At 40.3% G+C, this 12,895-nt stretch overlaps 1 protein-coding gene across 6 annotated transcripts in view; it reads left to right on the forward strand.

The window, feature by feature from the left end:
- CAMK4 (calcium/calmodulin dependent protein kinase IV) overlaps window positions 1-12,895 on the forward strand; it is a 243,484-nt gene that overhangs the window by 211,355 nt on the left and 19,234 nt on the right. For all 6 annotated transcript variants that reach the window (XR_014239587.1, XM_082377466.1, XM_082377465.1 and 3 more), the window contains 3 exons: window positions 2,992-3,067; window positions 7,621-7,747; window positions 11,630-11,782. Coding sequence is in view for 5 of the 6 variants with exons in the window: in XM_082377466.1 (XP_082233592.1) it covers window positions 2,992-3,067; window positions 7,621-7,747; window positions 11,630-11,782 (356 nt within the window). In the remaining variant the exon portion in view is untranslated. The remainder of the gene's footprint in view (window positions 1-2,991; window positions 3,068-7,620; window positions 7,748-11,629; window positions 11,783-12,895) is intronic.

The raw sequence follows: 12,895 nt of genomic DNA on the forward strand, positions 1-12,895 counted from the left end.
GAGGTGTCCTGGGAGTTCTGTGGCATTTAGTGTTTAATGAGCAATAACATAATTGATAAGATAACTTTAGGAAGTGGCAGAAAACTTGGATCTACTTAGAAGAGAGCCAGGAAAATCAATAAATGACTATTGACTATTTCTGAAAAGATGATTCTAAATCACTTAAAATACATTTTTAAAAACTGTATTACACCTTGAAATGTTTTATCCCCCCATTTTGCATTTATTTTGGCAATGAGGTAAGAAAATATATGAAGGACATCCAGAAGTGCTTATAGCATTAATAGGTGCACTAGTTGATGCCTTTTCTTGAACTGAATTGGAAGTAGTCAACTATATCTCACTCTAAGAAAATCACAAATCTGTAGAATTACCTTCAAGGACATTTGATACCTAGGAGACTTGAAGCGCTAGCGTGCCAGCGTCTGAAATGTATTCTAGAAAAGCTTTTGGCTCTTGGAAAGGGTTCAGATAGATTACAAGGGTGTGTTCTGCTGGTTCTGAAGTCAAGGTCATATTAACTAATGAGTGAAAATATTTAAAGGTTACTGTGAATTGATATCTAATTGTGTCTAGGAATTTAGGTGTGTTTCACCCAAATTTTGTATTAGGATTAGTAAATATTCAATAGGCTAAATTCATTTAAAAAATTCTTTTTAAGAAGAATTTATTATGGAGGGCAAAAACGTTCTATATTCCTTTCATCTCAGTTAACCTCACTATGGAAAGTCTAGCTTTTCACACCACCAGTTTACTCACATTGCAGCATAAGGTCTTACAAGGAAATAAATTGCCTTTGGAGAGTAAGGTTGCACCCAGTGCTGTGAAGGGAGATCAGATATTGCCATATCAGGTAAGAAACCCAGATGCCCTCTAAAGTGGATTCAGAAAGGCTTTTGTTCCGTAGTAGTCACTTCGTTTGGGGCCCTTGGCCTGGGAGCTATGGAGGATGGCCAGAGAGAGCACCTGACCTTGGAGACAGCATGCTGACCTCTGCACAGCACAGGACAGGAGGTTTGGTTTCACTGGAGCTGACAGGATAGGTGCCTGCAAGGCAGCAGACACAGTAGGCGCTCCGGTGGGAGGGATGGGATTTCAGCAGGTTCTGTAGCAGGAGTGCTTGTCCTCTCTTCTTGCTTAAACTCTAATAACTATCCCTTTACGCACATCACAGTGGCTAAAACTCAAAGTAAACTTGGAAATTAGCTAGTTCAATTCATTTACCAGAGGTAAAAACCAAGACCCAGGAAATATAAGACTGTCCGCAACATATCTCTGTGTTTATGTTGAAATGTCGGTATGAGACTTGATAACGCTTCATGGATGTGGAGACCTGGAGTGGGGAAGGGCACATGGTACTAACTGTGCATGCCAAATATGCATGTGTTCAGCTCCCCGACAGCAGCAGCCCTTCTGAAAGTGGCAGCCGAACCTCAGTTCCCTTTGCGCTATGATGAGCAAAGCATTTTCGAGTGGGAGTTCAGTGCGGGGGCTGCTGCGGCCCAAAGGAACTGTCTGTGGGTACAGATGGCTCTGGAAACGGAAGCCAACCTGACAGAGAGAATGGTGTTGGCTTTGAGCGTGCATTTTTCTTAATTATGTTAATTAAATCTTAAAAGAAAAATTTTCTAGGAATAATTTGCTCATAGATGAGAAAAACTTCTTGGCCCCAGATCCAGTTCCTCAAAGGGTACATCTTGCTGAATTGCTGCTCAAGAGTGCTAGAATGCACACAATCATTACACAGGCTCTTCATTTCCTCTATTTTATGTAACACAGTTTCTACATAAAATATGAAGAGAATATTCTGGTTGGAAAAGGATGGAGACAAGGGGATAGAATGGGAAGACGTCAGTGGAAAATCTGCTGTGTTCCTTCCTGTAAATTAAATTCTGAGTCCCATGAGAACAGCTTCCTTTAGGAGCTCACTTTGATAATCTCCACCAATATTGACATTCCCAGGCTGCATGGACAAGGGATCCTGCTCTCGTGCCCCCCTGAGGGAAGGAGGAGTGTGGTGCCCCTGTCCCCAAGGCCTCCCTCAAGGAGCCCTTAGCATTCATCAATCAGCTCCTTCCTCAGGGGCCCTGCTGACACCTACAGACAGCACTTTTGTTCAAAATAGAGAGGGGCTACTCTGGGCTCTAAACCTGAGCCCTATTTCTACTAGAGGGTAGAGCTCTCACTCCTTTTCTTCCTTTGTTAGTTAGGCAAACAAACAACACCTCCAATCCTCAGTGCAAACAGTTAGACCCAGTTAACTCTCCATTTTCACGGCTCTAAGGTAATAAAATCATGGAAGATCTCACTATTCTATACTACCAGGGCTGTTTAATGGCTGAGAAGACCTTCCGTTTTCACAGTGGTGGGCAGGGCTGATAGGAGCAGCCTCCTTGCACACTGGGAAGCCCCCTTTCTCAGTTCATAATCCCAGACTGACTGGGGACAGCTGCTCTCTGAAGACCTATGTGTAGTTCTCCGCACCGAGACATGTGCCAGGGCCCCTCCTAGCTCCTGTCCCAACCTTCCAGTACTAGAGACTTCCCAGTCCTCTCACTGTCTGCCCTGCTCCCTGCCCTGCACGTTGTCAAATACACACACGCACTCATGGACACCCCAGGCCGCAGGTGGCATGGTTGTGCCTTTTTCCCCTTACTATGCTAAACTTTCATTTCTTTTCTATATACACAGCTCCCTTTGTAGCAGAAATATAGCTCTCTCTGATGTGAGCAGTATCATGATGTTCTGATGTAGACTATTAAAGTTAATAACTTTATTTTTATGCACCCCAAACACAGAGAGACTATAATGTCTCCCACTAAAATAGACGTAAGAATGTGTAGACTCATACTTTGGTTTGGGGAGAGAAGATTGGTTATAAAACTGTTCCGAAGTTTCTGTTGACGAATTCATTTCTTCCCTATTGCTTGTTATTAAATGTGAATATTGAAGTTAAACTGTAATTTAATACAGTTTTCACTCTTTCTGCAGCACCTGAAATTCTTAGAGGCTGTGCCTATGGACCTGAGGTGGACATGTGGTCTGTAGGAATAATCACCTACATCTTGTAAGTGAAGAAAAGCAATCTCTAAGCATACTGTTTGCCTTTGCTGTAATATTTTCTAGTTACTCATAGTCCTCATAAAAAACAATATTCCTTTTTGACTTTTTGTGGTTTTCTATGACATACTAAGTGTAGTTACTGATGGAATTTTCAGAAAATGAGCATTGCTTTTTATTTTGTAATTTTCTTGGGGCCAGAACTTCTGTCTAGGGCTTTGTTGTGTCTAATTCTGCTATGCAGTGTATAGCAGATTTGGGGAACAATTCATTGTTTGATGATAGTAATGAGCATGAAACAAATCCACCTATTAAACTTGCACTTATTTTCTTTATGTGCATCTCGTCCAAATGATTAGAGTATTATTCCTTTTTAAGGGGCAAATGGCTGTTTAATCTCTGAAGCAATCCCAAACTGGTACATTTCTTATCAGGAATGTTTTAAATGCATTTGGGCTATCAGTTTTGGTTCCTGTATCTGTTAAGTTCTCAAGGACCTTTAGTTTAATACCCTAAACTCAGAGAAACCTGTTCTCTGGTAGAAAAAAAAAGGGGGGGCTAAATCTCTCACCCTCTGGTATCCCCAACTCCATTCCTGAGCTCCTGTCCACTAATAAACATGGGGTTTCAGTTTGCCAAAGAGATGATGGAATTGCAGACAAATACAAGGGAAATAATCAAGAACAATGGAAGAGTGTCTGGGGAGGAAGGCTGTTGTAGAACAACTACAAAAGCAAGATATCAGTAAGTTCCAAAGTTTAATTCAAACCAAGTAGATTTGGTTTTCAATTAGAGGATACTGCAGAGTTAATTGTTGGAACCTGTAATATTCAAATCTGTAAAGAGATTTTGAAGGGTGTGGAAGAAAGCAAATTAGCTCAGGCCGCTATAACAAAATACCATAGACTCGGTGGCTTACACAACAGAAATGTAGTTCTGTAGTTCTGGAGGTTGAAAGCCTGAGGTCAGGGTGCCAGTAGGTCAGGTTCTGGTGAGAGCTGTCTTCTGGCTTGCAGACAGCTGCCTTTCCACTGTATCCTCACAAGGCAGAAAGAAGAAGCAAGCTCTCTGGTGTCTTCTTCTTATAAGGGCACTGATCCCATCATGAGGTCCTACCCATTTGACCTCATCTAACCCTGTTACCTGCCAAAGGCACCATCTCCAAATACCATCTCATTGGGGGTTAGGGCTTCAGCATGTTAATTTGGGGGGAACACAATTCAGTCCATAGTAGGAAGAGGTTTGGTTTGGTTTGGTTGATTTAATAGTGATCTTAGAAAGTGCAGTGTCTAGGTAATATGGGCTAGGAAGAGGGTAACTAGGGTAGAACCCACAAACAAGTTAGCAAACTCTAAGTTCACCTGGGTTTATATTGATATATTGGTCAGTAAGAACCATAAAAATGTTTAAAAGCAACCCATAAAATAGCCATCTGCTATTATGTAATGTCAAAAGATATTTTCAGTGATCAATTCCCTGTGTTTCCAGGATGTATTAAAGCTTGAGAAGAATTTGGAGAGCTAGGGAACCATGTTTTTTCTTAGGAAACTGAAAACTTTTAGGTAATTTGTTTGCCACACCAAGTGCTTATTAGTTCATTAAAATGAATTCCCAAGGCCGCATCATAGAATCCCTTCAGCTTACATTTAGGATCACTTTTATGCTGCGAAAGAATGTTGTCTCCTGAATTATGTGGGCGACATATCAAATTAGTGATGTTAAGTGAAAAACTGAACTACAAATAATGCTCCAGATTTGCCCCTAAAATGTAAACGTGCCCACCCAATTAGAGTTTCGTGTTGAAATGTGATGGGAGGGGTTGAAGCACTGGGGATGTGTAAGAACTCAGAGATGGAGGTAGGAAATTTAGTAACGTTTGCCTTGAAAAACTGAAATATAGGATGAGTAAAACTCCATGATGTGGTCACTAACATGGGAAAATGAAGAGAAAAAAATGTGGCCATTTGAGAAACGTCTTACTGTAACCCTGAAAATAATTTTTAAAATCTCTCAAGTTTCTTTCCCCTAGTTCACTTAAGGCCATTAATTATAGGTGTTGGTTGACTAAGTGGTAGCAGCCCCCAAAATTAAAGTAACAGTGCTGCTCACAACTAATATCCTTTAGTTCTTTTTTTTTTAAATAAATTTATTTATTTATTTTTGGCTGGGTTGGGTCTTCATTGCTGCGCGCAGGCTTTCTCTAGTTGTGGCGAGCGGGGGCTAGTCTTCTTTGTGGTGCACGGGCTTCTCATTGCAGTGGCTTCTCTTGTTGCGGAGCACAGGCTCTAGGCACACGGGCTTCAGTAGTTGTGACTCACAGGCTCTTGAGCGCAGGCTCAGTAGTTGTGGCGCACGGGCTTAGTTGCTCCGCGGCATGTGGGATCTTCCCGGACCAGGGCTCAAACCTGTGTCCCCTGCATTGGCAGGCGGATTCTTAACCACTGTGCCACCAGGGAAGCCCCTAATATCCTTTAGTTCTGATCCAACTTCTGTCAGCCCCTAAGCCTAGGGACTTTTTATTTAATCTGTAGTCCATTAATAATTGATGAAGTCCACTACGCAAGATTCATTGGAACATTTTCTCCAGTGGATTGTGCCATTGGGCTTATGTACCTCCTTTATTATTATTAAGAGTTCCACCAGGCTATTCTGTGCTATGACCTTGCTATTTCTGAGGATGACAGTAGCCTGGAAATAAAGGCCATTTTGTTTCTTACAAGAATTCTGGTCCCTCTCTTTGGTTTAAAGCGTTAAACCAAAACCCTTTGTCCCCACAGACAAAAGCAACTACTACAGTTCTCAGGTCAAAATCAGAATCAGATAACATCAGAGATTCAAATTCTCTCCTTCAGCTTTCAACACTACAGTTCTGCTCAATGGCTTGGAGCTACCCTGTGTAATACAGTCACACTTCAGGCCTTATAATCCTAATATGCTCCTAAACTGTCATTGTCAGCATTCAAATATTTCCGTTTCTAAAGGGTTTTCTCACTCTGTGTGTATGTCTGTGTGCTCACGCACACATGCGTGCCGCTCTCTGTCACATTTCTTCCATTTTTGACATTTCAGGCTGATGAGATAAACTTTTTACCTCTGTTACCAATGCACAGACTTGCTGACATGACTGAGAGGAAAGAAAGGCATTTGAGTACTGTACCTTCTGAACTATCATTTTTCTCTCTAGATTTCCAGAAGGGGAAACATTAAGGGTTCCCTAAACTAAGCCTGGAAAGTTGACCAATTTCTCCATGACTAGCCAACAACAGGCTATGTTTTTCTAGTGTTTTGGAGGGCAGAGGAGGGCCAGGTGAGGCTGAACTGCCTCCTTGGCGTCGTATGGACCTGTGCTCCCTTCCCTCCTTTTGCTGGAGCGGTATTCTCTGCGTGGACTGCTGCAGTGGGAGAGGGAGGAGGCAGAACCCAGGCCTCAGCACTCCCTGAGGCTTGCCTTTTCCTGGCTGGCTCCACAATATTTGAAAGAAACGAAGACTCTCCCAACAGGACGTTCCCTGAGCAAAAGAACATGAGAAATTGCTTCTTCCTAGAAACTCACTCCATTAGGAGGCACTGGAACGTTTCATTCTCCGCACCAACCTGGCCGGTTTGAAGGAAGAATTTGGGGAAATGTTTTTCATTCTTTTTCCTTCATTCCTTGTTAGATGCAACACATGCCCTAGCAGGGACTTTTAAAAAAGAGTTCCCTTTTAGTGATTTCAGTACCTCCACCCACCTATAAACAGTAGAGGCTTGGTGGTCCCAGACCAGCAACTCACTTTTCCTCTCTCTCTTTAGGATGCCAGAGGTGGTTCTCTGTTTCTTTTCTCCCACATTTCTCATACATTTTTATGCTGACCCGTGACGGAAGATGAAGGTGAACATAGTGAGATGTCTTTAAGATGTGCAAAAGTGAGGGTCACTTACCAGGTTGAGCTAACGCTAGGCTGCTCACCTCTGCTGGCTGCATCTGCTCACTGTAGTAAGTTTTAAAAGGCCATTCCCTGACAATAGTGTTAGCTCCTGTGTTTGTTCACTCTGAAATCCAAACTGGAATGGGATAGAAATCGAGTATTTTATTCATCTCTATGGAAGAATTCAAGTGAAAAGGGCTGAATAAAAACAACTAAAAACTTTTCTTTCCACCTTTTAACCTTTTTATTCTCAAAATCCTAACTTTTCTGTTTTGTAATCAATTGGAATTCTAATCAATCTGTCTTCTCAATTCCTGGTGGAAAAAAATCCATGGAAATAGCACTATAGCATAATGCCTAGAATAGTGTTAGCTATTATTATTGTTGTTTTGTGTCATAATTATTAATATGATTATAACTTTTTATAGAAATCTTAAATTGGTTTTGTATCTATTCTTACTTCCTGAAGACATGACTGTGTGTTTATATAATCAAAAGTGAATTGTAAGAAGGTGATTACATACTAAAACTGAGCGATTACATTCATAAGAGGAAGCTGTGAAAAAGGACAGTCTTGAATTTCTGAAAAAAATTGGTGAAATATGCTTAGGCTTTTTAAAGACATTTTATTCTCTATCTTTTGTCCCTCTAGACTTTGTGGATTTGAACCATTCTATGATGAAAGAGGCGATCAGTTCATGTTTAGGAGAATTCTGAACTGTGAATATTACTTTATCTCCCCCTGGTGGGATGAAGTATCTCTAAATGCCAAGGATTTGGTAAGTGTGACCAAAACAAAATGAAGCAAAATGAAATAAAATCCCTTGCATTCATTTTTATCTAATTAATGGACAGTGCCATTTTTTAAATTAACCCCTCTTAATGCTTATTTCTTTTTAATTATAAAGTATTTTTAATGAAACAATGCACACTAATGCATTTTCCTTATAGATAATGAAAAAGATATGTTTGATTCATCTCTAGCTGAATTATCACAAATTACAAATTACGGCATATTAATTAATGAGTTTTTACCATCTAGTCAATGCAGAACCTTGCTTAGAAGACAGCTGTGCTAAGTGAATCCAAACATAATTTACACAGAAGAATTCTGTTTTAAAATGGCTTGCTATCACCTAGATTAGTTACACTTTGAATAAAACAACATCGCTTCTTGAATGTTCAAACTTATTAAAATATCCTGATAGTAACACAAGTCCCATCATGCATGATTATCATTATACAAGTTACACTATATGTTTTGTTTGGTTTTTTTGTTTGTTTTACTTGGCTTCTCACTTCAGGTAACATTGAAGTTTGTTTTCATTCAGGAAACACATACCCTCTAGGGAGATGGCCCACCTGTTCTAAAATAAAGAGGATACTAGGGTGTAATTGAAACATTTACCATCAATCCTCTGGAGAGAAATCACGCAGAAATAACTAAAAGCTGACTTCTGAATCATAGAAGGTTAGATCTCCAGGGGATCTTAGGAGTCATCTAATCTTCCCTGCATTTTAAAGATGAGTTTGCTAAAGCCCAGAGAAGTGAAATGACTGTCCAAGTTCACACAGCTTCTCAGCAGAAAGGCATTGTTAGGAACTAAGGATCCAGATTTCCAGACCCCTTATCCAGTGCTCTTCTCCCTCTTTACCATCTGTGTTCTTTCATGAAAACAGATTTCCTACAGGTCATGGATTTTCCAACATGGTTGTGAAAGAGAGGCCGTGTGTGTGATGTGGGAATGGTCATCCCAACTCCTCCCTCATGTCAGGGCCCACACTCCTAAACATCTCTTGAATCCGTCCACTTCTCTCCACCTCCACTACAACTGCCTAGTCCAAGCCCCATCCTCTCCTGGTTCACGGCCACAACCTCCTATCTGGTCTCCTTGCCTCTTCTTGTGCTCTTCTCAAGTACACTCTCCACACAGGATCCAGAGGAATGGTTTTATAAATAAGTGTCATCCTCTCTTGTGCCACTCATTTCACATCACTCTCCCTTGATCTCTCTTTCCTCCAGAGCACTAGACTTGCAGTCCCTCATCAACGTAGCTCTGGGTATGGGCCATTGCTCTTTCTTCTGCTCTGTGATGTTCTTTCCTCCTTCCTCTCCACCATTACATACACATACACACCTCTTTACATAGGTAACTCTTACCTTCAAGCCCTGGCTGCCATTTGGCATTCTCTGGGAGATTTCGTCTTCAGCAGGCCATTCTTCTCACAGTTGGTTCGTTCCTTCTGCCACTTGTTCCTCTGCCCCCTAGACTTCATGATGGTCATCATTTCTGTATACTTGCTCAAAGGTGTTGCTTAATTAGATTGTAAGCTCTGGGAGAGGGTGAAGCATGTGTGCCCAGATCTTAGTACCATATGGACATAAAGTACAGGCTCAATAAATATTTGTTGAATGAAACCATGAATCAGGAAACAGACCGAGGATTCTTAAAGTCTGACATGCCTGGATTCAAGTGACCCCCCTTCTTATAATTTACAGGTATGACCTTGGGCTAGCCTACCCTCTCTGTGCTTTAGTTTTCTTCTCTGGGATGATACCAGTACCTATCTCTAGGTCTTTAGAAGAATTAAGGGATATAATACATACTAAGTAATCACCACCAACTAACTCAATAACAACCCCATTATTTAGTCCTCCTTCCATTTCTTTTTATCCCTCATAAAAATTAAATGGATAAGAGGGTTAGCTGTGATGTTCCTTCCTTCAGCTAGACCTCCTGTTGGTTAATAAATTTATAAAACTTCAGAACTAAAGCAATCATCGAGCCTCATAATGTGTACTTATTAGCAAAACCTGCATCTGTTCTGTCATGAGCAGAGGCTATGGTGCCGATGAGTGGGGAGCTGGGCTATAAGAGGAACCGTAGGATAATGGCAAGGCTTTGGGTTTGAATCCTGACAAGGTCACTGGATCTCTCTAATCTTCAGCAAGTTTCTTAATAATTCGTTGCATCAATATCTTCAAATGTAAAGATTAATGATGACATGTATAAAATTTTGGTACATACTGGCTTTCAGTAAATTCTTTGTATTTTCATGAGGAGGAGGATGGTAATGATAAGAGGAAACGGATGATTAGAAAATGAGAGGGAAATATCTAACTGTCAGGGATGGTGTAAGGATTAGGTATCATTTACATAAAATTATTAGTATATGTGTTCAACAGGTGATAGCTCTGACTACTATCAAATTTGTATTACTACTGTGCATTCTTTTTCTTAATTATCCTTATCTCCCTCCACCGCCTCTCTGATTTTAAGCCTAAGCAGTCTCACGTCTCTGCCCTTTACAAATTCTACCCCACACACACATTTCTTTGCAAATGCTACAAAAAGGAAGTGAAAGGAGAACCAGATATTCATTCTTCATTTGACTAGCTGCCTGATTTTGTTAGCCTGTGTTCAGTTCTTAGGTTATTAGAGTTAGAAAAGACCTTATGCCTTAAATCATCCAAAGCCCCTCATTTTACATATTGGCAGACTGAAACCCAGAGAGGCTGACTACCTTGGAAGCACTATGGTGTAGTGGCCATGAGACAAACTCTAAGACCCGAGTTTGAGTATAGCCCCCACCAGTTACGAGTTGTCTGACCTTACACAAGTCACTAAATCTTTCTGAGCTTCCTTCCGTCCCTCATTTATGAATTGGAGCTAATAGTTACTAATTGATAATGTTATGGACAGGGTTACATGGTTTTGTTTTTTTTAATGTTATATGTCTATAAGAATGTATTTATTGATACAAAGGAATTAGGGTGGAAATGAGGTCATGTAAGAAAGGGCCCAGGAGGGTGTCCATAGTCACCCAATTCACATGTGGTCTTTGTCTAAGGTCACAAAAGTAGTTAGAGACTTTGAATAAGTTAGAACTTGAACATGCTTCCTGACTCCAAATAGTCTCTGCCTCATTCCAGGTCACCCCTTCTGAGCCTAGGGCTGGGGATTATTTTGGTTGTTGATCTTCCTGGCAAATTATTGTCTGCTCATCCTCACAAGCAGGGGTAAACCTCCCAGAATGGGCTACCATTGGTTTGAATTCAGTCCTTTAAGCAAATCATACCCCCAAGCTACTGACACCTTTACTTTGATTCTAAGTAGGCTTTCACCCCAGCTCTTGGCTTATTCCTTCAAGTACCCTCAAGGGATTAGAGAGGGCTATTAACTTCATGATAGACTCATGGTATCATCATAAGGGCTATGATACTGCCCCTATTGTTTGCCATTCAATTCCCATAGAAAGAATGATGGATGCATGAACGATTCCGTCTCCATTGATGTGTATTTTAAGCTCTGAACTCTAAGTGATGTGAAGTGCGGCTGAGAATTATTCAGATGCTGGTCCTCATTCAAAGAACTTCCAGTCTACAGGCAAGGCAGGACTTGTTTCTTTGACCTCTGTGGGCAAGCTGTCCGCCAGTTTGGGCTCTCAGGTAGCCTACGCACACCACTCTCAGATTCCTCAGCTACTGCTACCTGAAGCCATCTCTACAGTGACCTCTGGGGACTTAAAAAAATTGTTTAATGTATGTTTAGTGTACCGCCAAGGAAATTAAATAGGACCTAGAAGTTCACGAGCTGAGGGGCAAGCCCAGGTCACCGTAAAAATCTCCCTGAGAAGACTATGGTTCTTTATCATTTCAGGTCAGAAAATTAATTGTGTTGGATCCTAAGAAAAGGCTGACTACCTTCCAAGCTCTCCAGCACCCGTGGGTCACAGGTAAAGCAGCCAATTTTGTACACATGGATACAGCTCAAAAGAAGCTCCAAGAATTCAATGCCCGGCGCAAGCTCAAGGTTAGATGGCATTTATTTGTTTTATTAAAAAAAAAAAAAAAGATTTCTCTCATATCTTGATGATAAAAGATAATTCCACTATTATTTATCTCATACTATTATTCATCTCCTGTGGTACTAGGAAAAATCCTGCTTTGAAATCCCAACACTGCTGGCATAAAGCCAATTGTAGTTCTGTTATCCTCTCATAAGAATTCATTGTGGGGATTTTTGTTTTTTGGGTTTTTTTGGAGGCGGGGCACTGCGCCACTCGGCTTGTGGGATCTTGGTGAAAGCGCCAAGTCTTAACCACTGGACCACCAGGGAATTCCCAGAATTCACTGTTAATAAAGGGAAATGTGTTGTATGTTGAGCTTTACTCACCAAACAAATCCATTATCATTGCTTCTCATTTAATTAAGGCTGAACTGCTTGAACAGCATTGTTCAGGAAACATTTATTCAGAAAGTTGTCTACTTTCTGAATATGCAAAAATTGGGAAACAATTTTTTAAAACTATGTTTTATTACATAGGCAAATAATTATACTTGGTAAAAATTAAAATAATTCAAGTGATAGGGAAAATTATCTACGAAAACATATCTCTTTTTATAGAATGTATATGGAATAGAGATTAGGTGCTTTTCTCTTACTTAATGGTATTTAGGACTAGCTATACATACAAGGGATCTCAGAGAATAGCTGGGGGTCAAAAATAGTGTTCTATTCAGCAATCGCTTACAGGCTGATACAGACTAAATAAACCTGAAGGGTTCCATGGTCATATTAATTTGAAATACACTAGATTAAACAACCTTGACTTAACCCAGGATTTCTCAAACAAATTTGACTGTGGAACTCTTTTATCTACATAGTGCCTACTAACATCCATGGAACTAGTGTCCCATGAAACAAATACTTTGGGAAACACAATCTAAAATTTTTGAATATTGGTAATCCATGGGAAAATGCATTTATTCAGGTTTTTGGTTGTCCAGATGATTAAATATGCTAATTTGAGATTAAACATATTTTGCTGTTCATTCTCCAAACAAGTTTTCATTAGACAATCTTGGAATAATATACTTTCAAAGATTAAACACTAACATATTGTTAGTGTTTTGGTCACACTTA

The sequence above is a fragment of the Balaenoptera borealis genome (genome assembly GCF_965194805.1).
Source record: "Balaenoptera borealis genome assembly, chromosome: 2".
In the NCBI taxonomy this organism is placed as follows: domain Eukaryota; kingdom Metazoa; phylum Chordata; class Mammalia; order Artiodactyla; family Balaenopteridae; genus Balaenoptera; species Balaenoptera borealis.